Source organism: Ochotona princeps, chromosome 10 (assembly GCF_030435755.1).
Source record: "Ochotona princeps isolate mOchPri1 chromosome 10, mOchPri1.hap1, whole genome shotgun sequence".
In the NCBI taxonomy this organism is placed as follows: domain Eukaryota; kingdom Metazoa; phylum Chordata; class Mammalia; order Lagomorpha; family Ochotonidae; genus Ochotona; species Ochotona princeps.
Window position 1 is genome coordinate 16,436,466 of NC_080841.1, and position 23,320 is coordinate 16,459,785.

Sequence of the window (23,320 nt, forward strand, 5' to 3'; positions counted from 1 at the left end):
AACCCAGTGGGGTTTGGGCGCTCCGCCCAGCCCCGCCCGCTCATTGGCGACTTATGCCAGATGCGCACAGATCATTAGTCCGTTTGAATCATCACGTCGCTGAGACCCCGCCCCGCGCTCTGATAGGCTCCACCTCCCCCGTGGGGGTCCTGGTAGTCAAGATGCTCTGAGAGCGCACGGCCGCAAAACAAAAATGGTGGCTGCTTAGCCCGCCCCCTGGCTGCCAGTCCGGAGTTGCAGATTCGTCTTGGGGTTTTCTTCAGAATGACTAGGAAAAAAGATTGGTAGAGGATCCGACGTCGCTCAAGATTACTATCATGGTATTTCGTCTCGCCTGCTTGGGTGCCCTGGAAAATCGGGCGATAGCAATACCCGTGGGATAGGCAGCAGATTCGTCACCAAGGGGCTGCTACAGAATTGGAGGGAAACTCCTTCGATTCAAAAAATTTGACCTTAAACCCGCAGCCCCTCTTATTCCGGCTCCATCAGTTAGCTCTCCGGACTCCAGCCCACCTTGCTGGAGTAGAAGAGCAGGATAATAATCAAGGAATACGTTTGCCCTCAGTTTCCATTCTCCATTCCAGGCCGGGAGGTCCGCTCCAGGCCAAGTGGCTGTCTTGGACTTGAGCGTTTCGGAGTGTCATGATGAGGAACGTGGACCACAAGACCACAGAGTGTGTAAGTGGGAGTCCCTGGTCCATGGTCTAAGGAGCGTGTAACTTTCCCCTCTGTGTGCCTTGGTTTTCCCATCTGTGAAATGGGAAGAAATGCTATTCCCCTTTTTAGGTTATTGGGATTAAGTGGGTTCATGTGTGAGGGGCTGTGAATATGAAATCCCGGAGTGTGAAATCTCCTCCAGTTAATATCTCACAACACTTTTTGTTTCTCTGGCCATCCCTTAGGGGGCATCTGGTTTACCTCTACCTAATTAACGGGTGTTGTGAATAGCTCTACCTGGCACTTCCTTTGCTGGATCCTGCAGCCATCCTATATGCAAGCTTTTGAGAAATTGTCATAAGATTGTCCATAGCAGGTATGCCATTTTACTCTCCTACCGGCAATGCACAAGTATACCAATTTTTCCATATCCTCGTCAGCACCTTTTTCTTTTTAAAATAATAGTTGTCTTCATAGTTGTCCATATATGCTTTGACCGAGTGGGAGGCTGTGGGGGTGCAATGCTAACAGGATAGCTTTTGGCTGTCGTGAGATACACAGGTAGGTAGGAACTGCAGAGTGGGTCTCCCAGGTCCTGCTCTAGTAGTGTAGTCCAAGGTCAGTATGCTGACGGCCGCTGAGTGAAGACCACTCCCCTTCTTGCCCTGTGTTTGCTTCAGCAGGTACCTTCCCTCTGCTTGTTTGTTTCCTCATCATTGCACCAAAACCGTCTCTTAGGATGGACAAGATGTAAGGCTTGAATTTCTAGTGTATTTTTCTTCTTCTTTGTTTTTTTAATGCTATTTGGGGTATATCCCATCTTTTTGTTTATTTTATTTTTAAAGATTTATTTTATTTTTTACTGGAAAATCAGATATACAGAGAGGAGGAGAGACAGAGGAAGATCCTCCGTCCCCAAGCAGCCACAATAGCTGGAGTTGAGCCAGTCCAAAGCCAGGAGCCAAGAGCTTCATCCTGGTCTCCCACGCGGGTACAAGAACTTTGGGCCATCCTCCACTGCTTTCTCAGGCCACAAATGGAGCTGGATGGGAAGTGGGGCTGCCAGGATTAGAACCGGCACCCATATGCGATCCCACACGTTTAAGGCGAGAACTTTAGCCCCTACGTCACCGCGTTTTACCTTATTTCTAGTGTATTTTTCTGTGGACAAGCACAGGATTGTACCCGTGGGAGCTGAGCAATCCTGTAGATCCAAGGTCAGCTCCCCAATGATCTGCCCTGTTGATCTATCTCAGCCACAAGCAGGCTGTGGGAAGACACTGCTCCTAGGACAAGTCAGCCCTTAGAACGTGAGCTGATGACACCATAGGACCAGCTGGGTAACGAAACTACAAGAAATGGAAGGCAAAGCAGGTGCAGGTAGGTGAGTGAGGTTGCACATCTTTCCTATATTACTGCTCACAGACCTGGCCTATTTTTCTGGTCCATTATGATCTTTGCTTTTTATTTGTTGAACTTCTTACTTAGTGGGCCCAGCAAGCTTTGGACTATCATATAAATTAAAAATAAAATATAATGTAAATAAGAGAAAAATAAATAAAATAATAAAAAATTAAACGGAAATGTAAATAATGTAAGCAAAATATGTGAAAACTAGAGCCCGCTGCATTGACTCCATTGGCTAACCCTCCCCCTCAAGTGCTGTTATCCCACACGAGTGCTGATTCATGTCCTGGTTACTCAACTTCCCATCCAGCTCCCTGCTTGCGGCCTGGGAAAGCAGCAGAGGATGGCCCCAAAGCATGGGACCCTGCACCCACATGGGAGACTCAGCTCCTGGCTCCCAGCTTAAAATCAGCTCAGCTCTAGCCATCGTGGCCACTTGGAGAGTGAACCAGCAGATGGAAGATCTTTCTGTCTCTCCCCTCTGTAAATCTGCCTTTCCGATAAAAATAAATAAATCTTTTTTTAAAGTAAAAATTAAAAATATAATGCAAAAATTAAAAGACGGAATATAAAATTAAAGCACTATAAAATTTAAAAATAAAGTAACTAAAATAAAAATAATAAAATGAATAAAAACAAATGTAAATAATATAAACAAAATATAATATTAGATTCACCGCTTGGCAAAATGTTAGATTCGCCGACCACCAGGGAAAGAATAACTCAGCTGAATATATGAAAAGAATTTAGATGGCCTTTATTTCAGGGAACCATAGTCATAGGCTTCCCTTCCCTGTGCAGCAGACAGACATGAAGGAGTGGGCTGCAGAGGAAGAAGAGCGCGGAAGAGACAGGGAAGGGGCTTTTTAAACTCTCCTTGACGTGGAAACCAATGGGGGGGCACCTCGACCCTTATTGGGTGGGGGGGGATATGGGTTTGTGCCCCTCATTGGTGCAACAGTGGTCTCACAGCCTGAGGGGCCCACCAGAATTCTACCATCCGTTCTGGGTTTGGTTAGAGGCAAACTCCGCCCTTCTCCGGTTACTGTGGTAGCCATCATATAAAAATAAAGTATATAAGAGTAAAATAATTTTTTCCTTTTTTTTTTCATTTTTTTCCTTTATTTTTGACAATGCTTGCAGAGTTAATTAGGGCACAAAGGTTCAAGAGCTACAGGAATAAGACTATTATTTCCACATTTTTTTTCCTGTATCTGCGGTAGAGGGGGAGGTAAAGGGAAAAGCTAAAATAATTTTTTTTTTGGATTTATTTTATTTTTATTGCAAAGTCATATGTAGAGAAAGGAGGAGAGAGGAAGATCTTCCGTCCTATATTTCACTCCCCAAGTGACCACAATGGCTGGTGCTGTACCGATCTGAAGCCAGGATCCAGGAACCTCCTCCAGGGTCCCATGCGAGTACGGGGTCCCAAGACCTTGGGCCATCCTTGACTGCTTTCCCAGGCCACAGGTAGGGAGCTGGATAGGAAGTGGAGGCCCCAGGACTAGAACTGGGACCATATAGGTTCCCGGTGCGTTCAAGGTGAGGATTTTAGCCGCTAAACCACTGTGCCGGGCCCTAAAATAAATTATTTTGTAAAGGCTCGGCGACAGAAAAGGTAGAATCATTTATTTGGCCTACAAGTGAAAACCATGGCCTGTTAAGCTCAATGCTGAATTCCCATTATGATTTCTGTAATACTTGATGAAACAGCATGTCCTGTCTCCTCTGCACATGACCATGGCTGTGAGAAGCGGCCGTGCTGCGCTGGTAGGACCTATGCTTCTTCCACAGCCCTCTTGAAAATTCCTGTTCCTCAAGAGCTAGGCTCCAGCAGCCTGAGAGACAGAGCAGGGATGGGAACCAGCACTTGGCTGCAGGCTTCACCAGCAGTTCAATCCGCTGTCCCGCAACACTATGCCTCTGAAGTTGGATTTTAAATTGAAGAAAAAAAGGTCAGAAAGCCAATACTTGCTTCTTTGCTGGACACCAGTAAGACTCCTAGGACACTCGCTAGAATCGCTTTGAAAGAGATACAGCTTGATCCACACCCTGTGAGCATTGCCGAAAAGGGAGGCACCAAAGTGCAATAAAAAGCACGCGCTGAACAGGTCATCTAGAGCTGCCTGGAGCTCTGGGGCTGACTGCCTAGGTGATCTTCAGCACATTACTCCTCCCTGCACCTTGGCGCCCTCCTTTGTAAAACATCAACACTGACACTGGGCCTTACTTCACCAGGTTAACATAAGACTGAGGAAAAAGAGCTCACGGAGGAAAGTGACTTATGCACTGTGGAAGCTAGAAGGGGATCAACCACACTGCCCTCAAGAAAGCAATAAAGGAACCTCCCCTCCACCCCCAATGCTAACAGCAAGTCAGTTCCTGTGATGGAACACAGCTGTTGCTGACCTGGGGCACGCAGTTGTTAAGAACTGGCCCCAGCTCACAGATGGAGCCAGGGTAACAAGAGTGATGGCAGTCAGCACTCTAAGTGTCCACGTGTGTCTATCACCCTCCACTTCCACCTGCTCACTCCTAGGAGGACTTGGCTACTTCAGATGTGATGATATGGCCACCGGTGTGGCAGCCTCCTTGCTGTCCTAGTTCAGTGTCCCCAGCAGACATCCCCCCAAGTTGGCTGTCCCATGCTTGCTGCTCTGTGCCAAATGAGGAGGCTTCCTTCTCCATTTTTCCGATTCCTCCGTTTCTTTTCTAAAGTTCGTTTGATTGAGAATACATGTCTTCAGTATATGATGGGCAAAGCAGCTGAGTTAGCATTTCCATCTTCTCAAATAGCCTCCAAAACCCTGTATTAGTGATCAGTAAGTGTCTCTATGCATGGGGTGCAGCGTGATACTTCAACAATTTCTCTCATCCATCCACAGACACTAAGGTTGGGTGCAGATCTTGGCAGTTGTGAATAAGCTGTGATGAACACGGAAGTACAGATACTTCTCGGAGACCCTGATTTTATTTCCTTGGATTGTACATCCAGAAGGAAAATGCTGGGTCATATGGTGGTTCTACTTTTATTTACTTACTTATTGGAGAAATGTACAGTGGTTTTCTGTATTGGCTGCCTCACCAGCAGTGTAGAAGGGTCTCCTTCTCTCTCACCAACTCTTGTTATCTTTAGGCTTTTTGGCAATGGCCATCCTGACAGTCCATTGTGGTTTTGATTTGCATTCCACTGATGATGAATGCTATTGAGCACCTTTTCATATTCCTGTTCTCCATTTGTAGGTCTTCTTTGGAAAAATATCTATCTGGGTCCTTTGCCCATTTCTAACTAGGGTGCGTGTGCGTGTGTGTGTGTGTGTGTGTGTGTGAGAGAGAGAGAGAGGGAGGGAGAAAGAGAGATTGAGTTTGACGAGTTCCTCCCATGTTCGGGGCATTAAGCCTCCTCACTGCTTATAAAGGACTCTGCCCTTCTCTGGCCCTCTTATTGCCGTTACCTCAGCTGTGGAGTGTCCTCGTTCTCCTGCTCCACCCTCACTCATGTCCTGGTGCTGCTGATGCCACTCCCATGCCTCACTGCCAGTCAGCAGCATGGAGAACTCTGGCTTCCTCCTTAACTAGAAGTTCATTTTTTTCACTTGTTGTCTTAGTCCATTTTCCATTGCTGTAAGAAGTTTGTTCAGGGCCCGGTGCCATGGCCTGGCGGCTAAAATCCTCACCTTGAATGCGCCAAGATCCCATATGAGTGCCGGTTCTAATCCCGGCAGCTCCGCTTCCCATCCAGCTCCCTGATTGTGGCCTGAGATAGCAATTAAGGACGGCCCAAAGCCTTCGGACCCTGCACATGTGTGGGAGACACAGAAGAGCTCCTGGCTCCTGGCTTCAGATCAGCATAGCTCTGGTCGTTGTGGTCACTTGGGGAGTGAATCATTGGATGGAAGCTCTTCTTCTCTGTCTCTCCTGTTCTCTCTATATATGTGACTTTGCAATAAAAATAAATAAGTCTTTTAAAAAAAAGTTTGTTCACTTCACAGCTGTGTAAACCCAAGAGCATCTGTGGGCTTCTGCTGAGGACCCAAGACTGCCAGCCCACAGAGGAAAAGCTCCAGTGATGCAGGCACGTGCGGAGGAGCATCTGCACTAGAGGCCAGGGAGTTGGCCTCCCTTTATAACAGCTCACTCTTTTTTTTTTTTTTTTAAAGATTTATTCATTTTAGTACAGCCAGATATACACAGAGGAGGAGAGACGGAGAGGAAGATCTTCCGTCCGATGTTTCACTCCCCAAGTGAGCCACAACGGGCTGATTCGAAGCCGGGAACCAGGAACCTCTTCCGGGTCTCCCACATGGGTGCAGTGTCCCAATGCATTGGGCCGTCCTCGACTGCTTTCCCAGGCCACAAGCAGGGAGCTGGATGGGAAGTGGAGCTGCCGGGATTAGAACCGGTGCCCATATGGGATCCCGGGGCTTTCAAGGCGAGGACTTTAGCCACTAGGCCACGCCGCCGGGCCTGACGGCTCACTCTTGCAGTAACCAATCTGGTCTCTTGAAAAACATATCAGTCTATGTGTAAGGGCAGTGCCCCATGACCTCATCACCCCAGCTCCCACCTCCTTCCAGTACTGTTATGTTGGGAACCACGTTCCCAGCACACAGACTTTGGGAGAGAGACCACATACAAACCACAGTGGCTGTCATTGTCACTGATACCATTTACATGTAGACAAGATGGCAGCCGCTTTCCCTCTCTCCTTCCTCTATAATCTATGGCAGATAAGAGAAAATACTATCTTCCTAAACTGTGGCATTCCTCTGTTCTCACTCTCAAGGGGAACTCCCCGCCTTCTCCCTATCTGAAATGCATCTTTGGTCACCCTTCACTTGACAACTCGGATCCATATCTGCTGCCTTCTCGGCCACATGGCTTTTTTTTTTAAAGATTTATTTATATTTATTGCAAAGCCAGATATATAGAAAGAGGAGGTGAGACAGAGAGGAAGATCTTCTGTTCGATGGTTCATTCTGCAGGTGACCGCAACAGTCAGAGCTGCGCCAATCCAAAGCCAGGAGCCAGGAACTTCCTCCAGGTCCCCCACATGGGTACAGGGTCCCAAGATTTTGGGCCATCCTTGACTACTTTTCCAGACCACAGGCAGGGAGCTGGATGGGAAGTGGGGCTGTCGGGATTAGAACTGGCATCCATATGGGATCCTGGTGCATTCAAGGTGAGGACTTTAGCCACTAGACCATGGCACCTGTCCTGGCCATATGACTTTTCCTGACATTTTCCTCCTTCTCCATCAATGTTAGAAGATGTGGGGGCCAGTGTTGTGGTTCAAACGGTTAAGCTGCCACTGGTGATGCGAGCATCCTCCACTGACTGCTCCACTTCAGATCCAGCTCCCTGCAAATATACATGGGGAAGCGTCACAATATGGCCCAAGTGCTTGGGCCCCTGCAGCCATATGTAGAAGCAGCTCTGGGCTGTTGGCTCCAGCCTGGCCTAGCCCCAGCCATTGTGGTTGTTTGGAGAATGAACCAGAAGATCGAAGGTCTTGCTCTCTCTCTCTGTAATTCTTTCAAATAAATAATAAATATATTTTTAAAAAAGGTAACTCTCTTGGCTTCTTTATATTTCTGTGCCATAGGTCTTTATAACCCATACAGTGCTAGCCATAGAACTACATACACATGGTGTACAATTGTAAATGTTTGGTTACATGTGACTACAATGCTGTGAAAAATATCTTAGCATAAAAAGTGGATTGAGGGCCCTGCGGCATGGCCTAGTGGCTAAAGTCCTCGCCTTGAACGTGCCAGGATCCCATATGGTCACCGGTTCTAATCTCGGAGGCCTGGGAAAGCAGTTGAGGACAGCCCAAAGTCTTGGGACTCTGTACCCGTGTGGGAGACCTGGAAGAAGTTCCTGGCTCCTGGCTTCGGATCGGCTAGCATTGGCCGTTGCGGTCACTTGGGGAGTGAATCATCGGACGGAAGTTCTTCCTCTCTGTCTCTCCTCTCTGTATATCTGGCTCTCCAATAAAATTAAAGAATAAATCTTAAAAAATAAAATAAAACTGGATTGAAAGCTACGTTATGGAAATGTAAATAGAGATTGGGTTGGGTTGTGGGACTGAGAGTGGTTTAGACTTTTCTTCATTTTCCTTAATGAGCAGGTTTACAATCTTTCATTAGAAATGTATTGGAGGGCCCGGCGACATGGCCTAGCGGCTAAAGTCCTCGCCTTCAAAGCCCCGGGATCCCATATGGGCGCCGGTTCTAATCCTGGCAGCTCCACTTCCCATCCAGCTCCCTGCTTGTGGCCTGGGAAAGCAGTCGAGGATGGCCCAATGCATTGGGACTCTGCACCCGCGTGGGAGACCTGGAAGAGGTTCCTGGTTCCCGGGTTCGGATCGGCACACTGGCCCGTTGCGTCTCACTTGGGGAGTGAATCATCGGACGGAAGATCTTCCTCTCCGTCTCTCCTCCTCTGTGTATATCTGGCTGTAATAAAATGAATAAAAATTTAAAAAAAGAAATGTATTGGAAAGTTTGTATTCCCACTAAGCAAATTACTCTTTGTTTCCACCATGCTCAAAGCTTGTTAAACAGAAACCTCCAAGGATACCACTACCAGAACACACACATAAAGAAGAGGAAGAGGTGTCCTGTAGGAGAGCCTACGGTTTCTGGGGTCAAACTGCTCAAGATTAAAATGACAGTTTTCCCCCTTGTGGCGTTGTAACCTCCAGGCAAGTCTTCATTTGTTGTGCCTCAGTCTCCTTTCCCCTTATCTCATTTGGGTCATTGTGGAAATGTGGTCAGTGGGAAATGTTCAGGAGATTCCTTGGTTTGTAGAAGACTTTCAGATTAACATTACTTACTAGCAGTAACAGTTGAAAATGGAATGGGTCTTAAAAATCGTTGTGCTTGTAGCCATTGCCATGGCGTACCACATAAAGCTGCTGCCTGTAGCGCTGACATCTCTTATGTGTGCTGGTTCAAGACCTGGTTGCTCCACTTTGATCTAGCTCCCTACTAATGTGCCTGTGAAAGCTGCAGAGGATAGGGCCTGGCCCAGCGGCATAGTGGTTAAAGTCCTCGCCTTGAGTGCGCCAGGATCCTATATGGACGCCGGTTCTAATCCCAGCCCTGCTTCCCATCCAGTTCCCTGCTTGTGGCCTGGGAAAGCGGTCAAGGATGGCCCAAAGCCTTGGGACCCTGCACCCAAATAGGAGACCCAGGACAGCTCCTGGCACCTGGCTTTGGATTGGCTTAGCTCCAGCCATTGCGGCCGCTTGAGGAGTGAACTCTCATTGGGAGGAAGATCTTCCTCTCTGCCTCTCTTCCTCTCTGTATATCCACCTTTCCAATAAAAATAAATAAATCTTAAAAAAAAAAAAAAAAAAGAAAAGAAAGTTGCAGAGGATAGCCTAAGCAGTTAGGCCCCTGCATTCATATGGGAGACCCTGATGACAGCCCTAGGCCTCATGGCCATTTGAGAGTGAATCAGCAAATGGAAGCTCTCACTCTTCCTATCTCTCCTCTCCTGGTAATGCTGATTTTCAAATAAATAAATAAATTATTGAAAAACAAAACAAAATAAACAACCCTGGTACTAACAAAAAAGAAAGCCGATGCTGTCTATTCTATGAGCTTGGCCAACTCATCTTAGTAAGTGGGCCTTGTTCACAAAATAAATCAGGACACTTCTGCTAGGCATGCTATTCAACGTCTACCTTAGTTAGCCTCAAACTGCATTACACACATGTCTCTGTCCTACACATAAACATGCTCTCCAAAACCTTCTATCACAAACCAAATTTCAGGCCCAAAAGGATTCAGCTTTGTTTCTCTAAATGTCTGGGCTTCCTTTCTAAAATAGATTTTTTTTTTCAGGCCAAATGTTTCCCAGAAAACTCAATGACAGAATGGAGACAGGCAATCAGAAGACTTGCAGTCATGCTTGGCTTTCTGACAAATGCAGCCGGCTGCTTCTCCGTCAAATTTTGAGACATTTGTTCCCTCAAACAGAAAACGGGAAGGATTGTTCACTGTATTTCAAAGATGGCTTATGAGATAGACCCAAGATAGTTCGAAAATTTGTTGAAAATGGAATTAAAAGTCAGGTGTTTCAATGCAAAAAAACTTTTAAATCCATGCATGAGAGAGATTTTCAAAAAGTTCATGGAAAGTACATATTTCATCCAGATCTCCCATGCTGGTCATAGGATCCAGCTGCCTTCCCAGGGACACTAAGCAGGAAGCTAGATTGGAGGTGGAGTAGTTGGAACTTGAACAGGTGCTGATGTGGGACTGGTGCCACAAGCCAGCCCTACCCTGAAGTTTTTTTAAGAACTCTACACAAACTCTACACAATGTCTTGTACTACTGGGTTATTATGATAAATCCATAAAATAACTAAGTCTGGGGCAGGCGCTTGATCCAGTGATTACAGTGTCACTTAGGATGCCTACATTGCATATCTGAGCTTAGTTTTAAGTTCTGACTCCATTCTCAAATCTGCAACTGTGCACCTTCAGAGGCAGTAGACAGTGACCCACATGATTAACCCTCTGCTACCTGCATGGAGACTTGAGACTGAGCTTTTAGCTGCTGACCTCAGCCTGGCCCAGCTCTGGCTGTTGTAGCTGTTGCAGCCTAGCAGCCTTCAGACTTGAACTTTGGCCATGGGCTTGGCTGATTTAGGACTTACTGGACTTCATAATCATGTGAGACAATTCCCAATAATAAATAAGGTCTATTTATCTCTCTAAAACCACCTCTCTATTTATATGTCTATTTATATTTGTACCTGTCTATCTATTTTTCCCCCGTTAGTTCTCTCTCCCCAGAGAACCTTAATACCAGGGCAATACCCACTTTTATTCTGAAATTCTGTGGACAAAACTGCAGCAATTTCAGACCATGATTGAAAACAAAAGGCTAGACAGAGCAGCCGTCAAGCATGGCAGTATTCTGGAGTCTTGCATATTTATGGCTGAATCAAAAATACACGCAAAGTTCTTTCCAACATATGTCATTTTTTCTACTGATGTTCTACCAAGACCACCCAAAACTTTGGGCATTATTTGGCATTAACAGACGAGCCATTTGCACAGCTGAGCCATGTTCCTATACACAGCAAAACCACACGGGCAGAGAGGGAATGGCCCTGAGGCTGGTTCCTGTGGCCAGCACATTCTACAAACTTCCATGGAGATTTGGACATCCCCAGCCATTCCACTGATCATGTCAAATGCAGACAGATAAGGACAGGCATGAAGAGTGTCAAGTTGGAACAGTGACAGGACAAAAGACAGACACCTGAAGCATAAAATTAAAGCCAAAGATAGTTGGACAAAAATGAGAAACACAATTACACCTTAGCAATTACGATGACAGGAAAGGAGGAGAAATCATCTCAGTACCACTGGGGCTCATTGGCAGTGACAGGAAGTCAGCGGTTACTGTGCAAAGGCCTCTGCTGACCTATGATCTTTTTCCCTCTCTTTACTTGGTCACTCAGCTATGTTGTTCATAGAAAAATGCCATGGTAGCCACAGCTTGATCTCAGGACACACTGTAGGAATTATTTAGGTTCCCCTCTTGGCCAAAGGCAGGCTGAGGGGTTAGAGAAGCCTCATACTGAAGCATCATGGAGTGCAGTGGAGGTTACAACAGTGCCCACATTCCCAACAATTTTATCAAAAAGGTGGTATGCATTGGGGCTGGCACCATGGCTTTGTTGACTAATCCTCCACCTTCAAGTACCGGCATCTCATATGGGCACTTGTTCATGTGCTGGTTGCTCTACTTCTCATTCAGCCACCTGCTTGTCGCCTGAGAAAGCAACAGAGGATGACCCAAGGCCTTGGGACCCTGTACATACATGGGAGATCTGGAAAAAGCTCCTGGTTCCTGGCTTCAGATTGGCTCAGATCCAGCCATTGTGGCCATTTGGAGAGTAAACTAGTGGGTAGAAGAGCTTTCCCTCTATTTCCTTCTCTCTGCCTTTTGAATAAAAACAAATAAATCTTTAAAAAAACAAGTGACAGCCAAATGCTGGGATCTAATTATTTTTAATGTAATCACGTTTCTTTCTATTCAGGTAAATATATTTTTCTTCCTCTTGTTAACTGTTTTGCATTTCTTGGAGATTAGGAGCATTAAGAGGAAATCATTCTCTCTCAAGTTCTTTTTTACTAGTTTCAGGCCTGAAATGCTTACCCAGTTGGGAGAGAAAAATACAGAAGGGCTGGAAGGCAGCCTCTGGCAATGCTTGACAAGGCAGATGAGTCCTGAGTCAGTGGTGGGGAGGAAGGGAAGCAGGCACAGCCAGTTTTCTAGATGGTCACCTCTGCAGACAGTCTATAGCATGTAACAGAGGGTACTGAATCAATACAAGGTGACAGGCTCTAAGCAATTGGTGCTAGCAAATTAACAGATAAAAACATTTATTTCATTTTAAAAGAAGGCATATTTATTTTACAATACTCTTGAACTAGCAGTATAAAAGAGCACTTAAAAATTAGCACAAAATGCCAGTTCGACCTAATCCTCTACCTGCAAACACTGGTAACCCAAGTGGGTGTTGGTTCAAGTCCTTGCTACTCCACTTCCCATCCAGCTCCCTACTAATGGCCTGGGAAAGCAACAGAGGATGGTCTAATGTCTTGGGACCCTACATCCCTGTGGGAGACAGGGAAGAAGCTCCTGGCTCCTAGTCTTGGATCAGCTCAGTTCCGGCCATTGCGGCCATTAAGGAAGTAAATCAGTAGATGGAAGATCTCTCTTTCTCTGTGTTATCTCTGACTTTCAAGTAAAATAAACACACCTTAAAAAATTTCACACAAAAGGCCAATCACTGACATGAATATAAGATTCAGTTCATATTTATTTAAGAGTTTTCAGGGGCTGATATCAGTGATTCAAAGTCAATATTACTTTCCTATAAATATAATTTATTATTCCACAATTCTTTGCAGAATCTCTGTGATCCAAACCCTACCAGGAAATAGTAATACAAAAGAAAACTTTAAGGACTTAAAAGAGTGTTCAAGTTATAATCATTGGTATTAAAACCAACAATAAAAGACTGGAGGCGTGGCTCCCTGCTCCTTCTGGCAGGTGGCCTTTCATTCTGTGGGACAGTGGCTTTCAAACCTGACATGTGGCAGATGACCTAGAGTGTTCACAGAGCATGTGGGAGACCCTGGACATTGAAGAGAAATGGCCTGGGTCTCTGCCTCTTTATCAAGTTCCCCAGCACCAAGTCCCAAAGAAGGTTCATTGGAATCGTCTGCTTAGAAAAGAATTCCTCCTCAAGCTTCATCTTTGGAAATTCCCATCCAGTAGATTTGACACTAGGAACCAAACCCCTCAAAAACATCTAAACATTTTTGCAGATTCTCAGGGAGTTCTCTAAAATATTCATGACCTTGGGGGAGGTTACACATCACCATTCAAGAGCAAATTTAATAAACTGTCCAGAAGTGATGTGTTTCTAAAACCCTGCCTAATTTAGGACTCAGTGGGCTAGTGATTTTCTGTCTATCCATTCTCCCTAAGGCCTAGGCTGTTCAGTGTGAGCCGCCCACAAGACTCAGAAGGTGGCTCAGCTAGATACTGTTCTGTGAATTTCTCTGCCTTTTGTTCTTCCATCCATATTCCCAAAGTGAGAAGAACAGACCTATTTTTGGAGCACCACCGCTAACTGCCTCAAGACATCAACCCAAAAACTCAAGGCCCTGTCCTTACTCTACTAGTAGAGAAATCCTAGAAAACTCTAGTGTGAAGTTAAAGTTCCTTGTGGAAAGAAATGATCTCATTGCACAACACAGGTAGTTGAAAAGCTTGACTATTCTTGAAGCCAAGACTAGAGAAACATTAATTATGACTCTTTTAAGTTTCAAAATCACAGTGATTTCTGGGTGGCCAAACCCACAGAAATCTGGCTCCCCTCCTGCATCCCAGAATCCGAAGTTCAAATGCCAAGTCCAAGACAATTTGGAAGCAATTTCTTCAGTAATTTGGACAATGACATTTGATCTCATTTTCTTCCCAAACTGAAGATGCCAACATACATAAAATGGAATAGCAAGTTCCAAGAGTAGGTGAGATTTATGATCTTTAAAATACAGATGCTGATTTCTGATCCTTCCCACGACATGCCAGGTCACTGTTGGAGTGATGAGATGATGTTTGCTACACAAAAGGCACCAACAGTCAGCAACAGGTCAGAGTCAACTTCTAGCAGGTACAGAGAGGCACATGGGTCCCAGGAGTCCATAGGGAAGGTGATGCTCTTTCCTGGACAGTTCAGCAGAAGACAAGTCCAAGGTTCAGAGCACAAGTGACAGCTGGACAAGCACCACCAGGGTGGGATGGGAAAGAAGCCGGCTCTACTAGCAGCAGGTCCAGTTGGAGGAGGACTTGCTTTGCAGATTGATGTAGTTCCCTTGGGTGGACAAAGATACGGCCTCTTCTTTGGAGTTGTTCATCATTTTTTCAATAAGGACTCTGAAAAGCAAATCAATATAAGCTCGAGAAGCTGAATGGAGGAAGGGAAGAAACCGCAGACACTACCTGTCTTACTACCAGACAGCCACCTTAGTGCACTTTAGTCCCCAGCCATCTTGAATGAGGAGAAAGCATCCCCGACTTTCAGGGCCAGGCATTCCAGGGACTCCCTTCTGTTCTTGTTCCCTCGGAAATCAGAAGGTGGAATTCCTGGTGTCCCAGCATAGGATGGACACATCTGTGCATCTACCTTCAGAAAAACACGAGCAACTCACCTCATGGCCTCATTGATGTTTTTGTTCTCCTTGACTGATGTTTCTGTCCAACCTGTGAAACCATTCTCTTTACTGAACCGGTCAATCTGGTCCTTGCTCACTGCCCAAGGGGACAGATCACACTGGCAAAGACAATAAATGAAAGGCCACATTTTAACCTTCCTGGGAATAGGACCGCAGCTCAGACACCTGTCGACTTAAAACCTTTCTCCACCAAGGGCAATAAACATAATCAATTAAAATCCATAATCAGATTCTCTCTCTCTCTTCACACACACACACACACACACACAGAGGGAGAGGGAGAGAGAGAAAGAGAGTTAGTTCTTCTTTCCTGGGTCACTCCTCAGAAGCCCACAACATTTAGAGCTAGTCCAGGCTGCAATCAGAAACCAGGAGCTCAAGCCAGTTCTCCTGAGTCTTCACCTCCTGCCTCCCAGGGTATGGGTGAGCAGGAAACTGGAATTGGGAGTGAAGCAGAGACTCATACCCATGCACTGAGCCACTACGTGATTGCTTCACCACTAGGAAAAAGAGCCTCCCCTGCAGAGAACATTCTACAGACGCTTGCTCTCTGGCTCTAGACAAGAGGCAGGGCTTACTTTCTCAGGGTGATCACAGACCTTGTTGGCCAAGAGCAGGCAGGGCACGGGCTCTCCGTTGGGCAAGGTGAGCTTGCTGTCCAGGTCTTGCTTCCACCTCTGACTGTTGCTGAAAGTGGTGGCGTTGGTAACGTCGAACATAATGACACAGGCCGAGGCATCCCGGTAGTACAGCCTTGTCATTGAGGTGAAGCGTTCCTGCCCTGGGGAGGGAGGGTGGCCCCAAGAAGGTGATCGAGGGCCAGCATACTAACACCTGCTCACTCCCCCAACCCCACTCACCTGTTGTGGGAAGAGGCCTTATGCATACACAACACAGGGTCCTTCATGCTTTTCTTTCTGACCTATAAAGGGTTACTAAACCCTATTATCCCCAAGGCCAATTCTGCACCCACTGTTCCAAGTCTAGATCCCTGCTCAATTTTCTGCTGTTTATATGACTTTGAGTAAAGCAAGTGCTTAGTGGTTCTGATTTCTCATGTGTAAAATAAAGTCCAAAGGGCCCGGCGGTGTGGCCTAGTGGCTAAAGTCCTCACCTTGAAAGCCCCGGGATCCCATATGGGCGCCGGTTCTTATCCCAGCAGCTCCACTTCCCATCCAGCTCCCTGCTTGTGGCCTGGGAAAGCAGTGGAGGACGGCCCAATGCATTGGGACACTGCACCCACGTGGGAGACCCGGAAGAGGTTCCAGGTTCCCGGCTTCGGATCGGCGCGCATCGGCCCATTGCGGCTCACTTGGGGAGTGAAACATCGGACGGAAGATCTTCCTCTCTGTCTCTCCTCTTCTGTGTATATCTGGCTGTAATAAAATGAATAAATCTTTAAAAAAATAAAAATTAAAAAAAAATAAAGTCCAAAGCAGTAGCTTTGGGGCTGGTATTGTGACACAGCAAGCTAAGCTGCCCTGGAATGCCAGTTTGAGTCCTGGCAGCTCTGCTTCTGATCCAGCTTTCTATGAATGCTCCTGGGAAAGCGGCAGAGGATGCCCCAAGTGCTTGGCCTCCTGATACTGACGTAGAAGAACAGAATGGAGGTCCAGGCTCCTGGATCCAGCCTAGTCCAGACCTGGCTATTGTGGCCATTTGGGAAATGAAGCAGTGTGTGGATGATCTCTTTCTGTCTTTGTTTTTCTCTGTCATTCTGCATTTCAAATAAATAAATAGATAAATATTTCCAGCTTTTATCATAGGGTTGTTGTAAAGATTAATGAGTCATTGAATTTAAAAAAAGATCTATAAAGCTTTTATGAACATGTAACACTTATACCTTTTATTATGATTATTATTAATTTTTTTATTTTAAAGAGTTACGGAGGTAGGGGAAGAGTCAGAGAGAGAGAGAGAAGATCTGCTGGTTCATTTCCCAGCAGGCCCCAGTGGTTAGCCTTGGGCCAGTCTGAAGCAGTGAGCTAGGAGCTTCATCCAGGTTACCACATGGGTGCAGAGGTCCAAACACTTGGGCCATCTTCCACTGCCTTTCCCATGTTGTTAGCAGGTAGCTGGATCACAAGTGGAGCAGCTGGAACTGATGCCTGTAAGGGATGTCAGTGTCATAGGCACCATGCTGGTCCCCATTACATTATGATGGAATACCAATCAGTATTTTAGCGTTTGTATGCAATGTAAACTTGTCAAATCAGGCCATCAATACTCCCATTTCCTTATGTATGGAGCCTACCAGCCCCTCACCTGGCCTTACTGTGAGCTACAATCATCCTCCTGTGCTATGGAAAACCATGACCTATCTTTACTAAAATTTCATGTATTCATTATGCTTATTTAAAAGGTAAAGAGAGAGGAGTTTTTTTTCATCATGGGTTCACTCTGCATCTGCCAGGGCTGACCAGACTAAGCAAAGACACAGGCTAAAAGCTGAGTCTGGGTCTCCCAGGTGGGCAGCAGGGACCCAAGTTTTTTTTTTTCTTTCTTGTCTTTTTTTTAATATTCATTTAGTTTTTCATTAGAAAGTCAGATTTAGAGAGAGAAGGAGATGCAGAGAGAAATGCAGAGAGATGCTGGTTTACTCCCCCAAGTGGCTGCCATGGTTGGAGCTGTGCTGATCTGAAGCCAGGAGCCAGGAGCCTCTTCTGGGTCTCCCACATGGGTGCAGGGTCCAAGGCTTTGACCCATCCTCAACTGCTTTCCCAGGCTACAGAGAGCAGGATGGGAAGTGGAGCAGTTGCAATTGCAACCAGCACCCATATGAGATCCTGGCAGATGCAAAGCGAGAACTTAGCCATTAGGTTACCATGCCAGGACTGGACCCCAGATTTCAAGCCATCATTTGCTACTCCCAGGGTGCCCATAAGCAGGAAACTGGAGTCAGAAGCAGGGTTGGGACTCTGATGGACACTCAGATGCAATTCTAAGGGAGGCATCTAAAATGCTGAGCCAAGTCCTTGTCCCTAAAGCTGAAGCAGTGGCATGGGATGTTAAGCCTCTGCCTGTGGTGATGGCATCCTATATGGATACTGATTTGAGTCCCAGCTGCTCTACTTCCTGTTAATGTGCCTGGGAAAGCAGTGAAAGATGGCCCAAGTGTTTGGGCCCCTGCACCCATGTGGGAGACCCAAAGAAGCTCCTAGCTTCTGGCTTTGCAGCAGCCCAGTTCCAGCCATTAAGACCATATTTATTTTTTTGGAGCGGTATTGTTGAAGATTCTCTCTCTTCTCTGTAAATCTGCCTTTCAAATAAAAATATATCTTTAAAAAATATTTTTTCTCTTTAATTACCCAATCTCCTTCTGCTCATTCTCGTCCCTCCCCTGCCTTTCAGGAAGTGCATTTTAAATCCTCAGCAAGGTGTCTGGGACATAGTAAAGTCCCACTATTACTGTCCTCTCTACTTTGGGAGTACCACCTTTCTTCTCAAGGTCCTCCTGTGGGAACACCTACCTCCTTGCTGGCTCCACCCCCACCCAGGGCAACACACCTGCCCAAACTGCATGTCTACTCAGCATGTGTCCTCAGAGCAGCCCAACAGTTCCAGCTTCCTAAAAGCATGTCTAGGGTAGTTGTTCCACTTTGGTTCTAAACACTGGCTGAAACAAAAGGTCTTCTCTCGCTTGTCCCATGCCTTCCCAGCTCACCTGCAATGTCCCACAGCTGGAGCCGCACCATCTCGGAATCGGACCACTGCAAAACCTTCAGCGCAAAGTCCACTACAACAAATGCAGGTTGTACTTTAGTAACACTTAAAGATTTGGTCTGTTTATTTTCATCCACTTGAAAGCAGAGCCAGTGAGCGAAAGAGATCTTCCCATCTGTTGGCGTAGTCTGTGAACCTGGGCTGCCTCCTCCAGTAAGCACGAGTAGGGAGCATGCTAGTCCGAACTGGAGGTAGGCACTCCAACATGGGATGTGGGCATCCCAAATGGAAGCTTAACCTGCGGTACCACAATGCCCCCTCCTTCAATTTTTATTATTAAGATTTTATGTATTTTTATGGGAAAGGCAGATCATATTTATAAAGAGAAGGAGAGAAAGATCTTTCATCTGCTGGTTCACTCCCCAAATGGCTGCAATGGCCAGAGCTGAGCTGATCTGAAGCCAGGAACACTGCAGGAGCTTCTTCTGGATCTCTCACAAGGGTGCAGGATCCAGAGGCTTTGGGTTGTTATGGTCTTAGGCAGCTAGTTCAGGGTCAGGAGCTTGAAATCCACTCCTCTCCCACCTATGTGGTTCTTTCTGCCCACCTGTGATGCTTACCTATCATCTTCTGGAACCTGAGAGGGGGCGGTGTTGTGTTGTTGGGTAACCACTCCCCTCACAAGCCCCCATAAAGGCCCATGATAGAGAGAGAGGCTCTCTGGGTGGTGTGTTTCTATAGCTAGCTCTCGCACTCTGACTCTTGGGCTTCCCAGGGCCTGCTTGCTCTCTGGCTTCCCGCAGACAGACTCTGAGGACAGGTATCCCCTGAGCATGGCCCCTATCTGTCTGTATTCTTCACCCTCTGTTCATTGCTTGGGTGGGACAGTGATGATGCAAATGCTAAGATGTTTTGTATTTCTAATTTGTATACTTTCAAGAGTTCCAGGAGAGGTTAGGCCTAGCAGTAATAGAATATGGACAGAGAAGCCGGGGAAAGGTGAATGTCTGCAGCTTTGTAAATATGTCCAGGTTATTTGCTACATGTCTCTTCAAATAGTTTTTATAGCTGGGGAAGCTGGAACATAGGTCTTTAGGTTAACAGGTTTCATGGTAATGACCATTTGTTCCTCTCACGGTTTTGATTCAGACTGGATTGTCATGGTGACTTCATTTGCTGGTTTCTAGTGGGTACTGCCATTACCAAACTTGGTTAATAACAACTCCTTAATACATCCTAGACTTGTCTGGCATGATCGCTCTCGCACTTGGCAACTGCGCCATCCTCTAACTGCTTCTCCAGGTCACAAGCAGGGAGCCTAATGGGAAGCAGAGCAGCAGCTAGGATACAAAGTGGCACCCATATGGTATCCTGGTGCTTGCAAGGTGAGGATTTAGCCATTCAGCCATTGCATCAGGCCCCAGAATTTATTTTTAAAAAGCCCAGGGATAAACTCTGATCCAATAAGCAGTTTACAACCATGGGGATGCACAATTCCAAAATTAGTTATTTAATTTCAAGCCCTCAATAGGCTGAGATGAGCCTACATTTATGTACTAAGTGTGCGCGCGGAAATAGAGCTCGTACCTTCCAAAGTGATCCGGCCTTTTACTTTCTTGCCCAAACTATTTGATGCTACTTGTCTCCAAAGGAAGGCACAAAAGGGCAGGAGTAATTTGGAAAAAAACCTGCTACTCTGAAGTTCAACAGTTTCTGGGAGATTTAGGGGATTTTCTCAGAGGCAATGGGGAAAAGAGGCAAAGGTGATTGTATCGGTTTTACTGTTGGTTTCCAATTTAGTCGTGCAATGGGGAACACCCCCTGGCTGTGAGAATGATCTCAGACTGTAATGGGATACCTGGAGAAGGTTCCAGCTAGATGCCAAGATGGGTGTGTAGGGAAGGTGATGGGATCTGGACGGTATGTACGACCACGTGGCTCAGATCCTTATGCCTTCAACTCCCTGCCTGTCCCACTATATCAAGAGGATTGCCAGGAAGAAGCTAGTGTTTGAGGACGCTGGAAGAGCTGTGTGAGACTCCACCCACCAGGCCCGCAGGTGCAGCCTCCACAGGTGAAAGCTATGGGAGTGCTGTCGTGGAGTTGGGTCGGGTGGCGGGGCAAGCTTTCTGATAAGGACAGAAAGAGAAGTGTACAAGGTTTGGAAATAAACCTCTCCTCACAGCAGAAAAAACAGGAGTTATGAAGGACTAACCTGACTAAAAGGCATGAGGTTAGTCATATTCTTTGCTAAAGGGAAACCAGAACAATGGCTGAAAATGAATTAGTAGGACCCTTTAAACTCCAATCCAGGGAACAGAGATCCTCCTGTTAGGTAGGAGTGAGGGGGCAGAGGGACTGGGGATACTCTCTGAAAATACAAATCCTCAATTTTGTTGGATGCTCTTGAAGAAAATATTTAAACTGCCAATGGTCCCCTCTTAAAAAAATCTTTCTCTCCCTCTCTGTGAAATCTGCCTTTCAAATGAAAATAAATCTTTTTTTACAAAAAAAAAAAAGAAAAACATTTATGAAAGAAAGATTTACAGAGAGAGGACAAAGAGATCTTAGTGTTTCATTCCTCAAATGGCTGCAACCGTGCCATCAGAAGCCAAGAACCAGGAACTTCTTCCAAGCCTCCCTGGGTTCATGGGTGCCAGGTCCTAAGGATTTGGGCCATCCTCTGTTGCTTTGTGAGGTCATAAGCAGGGAGCTGGGGCAGTGGAGCAGCTGCTGGGACTGGACGGGGGGTGCTTATATAGGATGCCAGTGCTGCAAGGCTGAAATCAGCCTACTAAGCCAATGTCAGCCCCAATAAATGTCTTCAGTTAAAAAACAAACAAACAAAAACCGAAAAGCTTCCATGTGAACACCAGCACATGTTTTCAAAATGCACATGAGTGCAGGTTTTTCCCCTTTAAAAAAGTTCATTTGGGATCGGCAGCGTGGCCTAGTGGCTAAGGTCCTCGCCTTGATCCCATATGGCCGCTGGTTCTAATCCCTGCGGCTCCACTTCCTCTCTGTCTCTCCTCCTCTCAGTATATCTGACTTTGTAATAAAAATAAAATAAATCTTAAAAAAAAAAAAGTTCATTTGAGCAGAAATATCTTTGAAGGGACTTCCTTCCCCCAGCAGCTCTTTCTAAACAGCTTTTTTTTTTTTTAATTTAACTTCATTAATTACATTGTATTATGTGACACAGTTACATAGATACTTGGGTTCTCCCACCCCTCCCCAAACCCTCCCACCATGGTGGATTCCTCCACCTTGTTGCATAACCACAGCTCAACTTCAGTTGAGATTCCCCCATTGCAAGCATCTAAACAGCTTTTAAGAACAGAAAGGCTTCTCTGCTTCTGGAAAAACAGTCCAAAGGCGGCAACCGGGGAAGAAAGGAATCACCTGTGGGTTCTCTCCCTTCCCCAGCGCGGGAAGAGCCGAGGGCAGAGAGGTCGGGGAAGTGGTGCAATTCACGTTCCTCGAAGAACCTGGGTCACCTTAATTAAGTCATCAGTGGACCAAAACACAGCTCTCCGGGCCCCCAACAGGCGTCTGAGGGTGTGTGGCCAAGGGGCTAGTAGGGGCTTTTGTGTTCCCAGGGCCACCCACATCCCCATATAACAAAGCCAGGGTCCCCGAGACCAGTTCCGCTTCCGAGGTTCATCCCCGCAGGGCTAAGGTTACACACCCAGACCTTCCTGCACAGCTGTCCCTAGCTCCAGAGAGAGCTTCCCCAGGCCCTGGCTGTGTCGGCCCGACTTTGCCCGCAGCTCGCACGCCGCCGGAGGAGACCCGAGTTTCCCCCGCCCCCCGGCGTCCACGACTAGTGGCCAGCGCCTCCCTGTCCCAATTCTCTTAAACACGTTTGCTCGCCTTGTCACGCAGGCTCCGGGCTGGGGGAAACCGAGCCGGGTACCGCGAGACTGGCGTGTAGGGCAGCGCTCCCTTCACCCCCAGACCTCCACTTGGCCAGGACGCCAGACGCCTACTTCCCGAGCCGGCCGAGGACCCCAGGACAGCCCTCCCGCCCGCCGTGAGTCCCCCGACGCCCCGTGAAGTCTCACCTCCCACCGTGGACTTGTAGTGTTTGCTGAAGCTGTCCTGGGAGTATCGCTGCACCAGCGACGTCTTGCCCACCGCGGCGTCCCCCACCACGAGCACCTTGAACAGGTGATCGCGGCTACTCATGGCCCAGCGAGGTGTGCAGCGGCGCAGGGAAGCGGGAACTGGGGGGGCCACTAGTTTTAATCCCTTTGGCTCCGGGCCCCCTTCGCACTGAAGTTAGACATGCTCACTGGCGGCCCTTTGATGCTGCTCCGACGAGAAAACAGAAAAGGAAACTTGGCACTTGAATTTGTACGCGCTTCCTCCCCCTCGCGCGGCCGCAGCCTGGGTGGGGCGCAGGGCGCTGGCTTAGCCCCCCGCAGCTCGCACCTTCTCCCCTGCCCCACCCGACTGCCGAGAAAGGGACCAGGCACTGAGGGGCCTCGCCCACCGGGACTTCCCCTCACCCGAGGCCAGTCATTACGCAGCCGGGGCCAGGAGGTGGGTGCCGTGCCCCCACTGCACGAATCAGATTGAAGGGAACGAGTCGTCCACACCTCGAACCCCTACACCCCGTCCCGCCCGGGCGCACGGTCCCTTTGCTTCCTCCGTGGGCGTCACGCACGGGCTCCGTGGCGCACTACATTTCCCATCGTGCCTCACGGCTAGGAGAACAAACCGAGTGCAGACAGTCGCCTGTAGCGCCATCTGGGAAATGTTGTTTTTTCCTCTATGTGTCGGGAGGGAAAAAGCTGCGCGAAGTTTTCAAGG

At 47.1% G+C, this 23,320-nt stretch overlaps 1 protein-coding gene and 1 long non-coding RNA gene across 3 annotated transcripts; one reads left to right on the forward strand and one right to left on the reverse strand.

Moving 5' to 3' along the window:
* Positions 1–112: 112 nt before the first annotated feature.
* On the forward strand, positions 113–10,073 carry LOC131481230 (uncharacterized). The gene is made up of 3 exons (XR_009246149.1): positions 113–320; positions 585–678; positions 9,921–10,073. It is a non-coding gene; the product is annotated as an uncharacterized LOC131481230 (long non-coding RNA).
* Positions 10,074–12,900: 2,827 nt separating this feature from the next.
* Positions 12,901–23,118, reverse strand: RAB29 (RAB29, member RAS oncogene family). Of its 2 annotated transcripts, XM_004578705.4 has the most exons (5): positions 22,570–23,114; positions 18,507–18,578; positions 15,442–15,623; positions 14,819–14,940; positions 12,901–14,543 (listed from the first exon to the last, which is right to left on the reverse strand). In XM_004578705.4, the coding sequence occupies exons 1-5, from the start codon at positions 22,691–22,693 to the stop codon at positions 14,429–14,431; spliced, it is 615 nt and encodes a 204-aa protein (XP_004578762.2). In that variant the 5' UTR covers positions 22,694–23,114; the 3' UTR covers positions 12,901–14,428. The 2 variants fall into 2 exon arrangements, with proteins under 2 accessions (XP_004578762.2, XP_004578763.2); XM_004578706.4 differs by lacking the exon at positions 18,507–18,578 and having other exon boundaries at positions 22,570–23,118.
* Between the last annotated feature and the right edge of the window lie 202 nt (positions 23,119–23,320).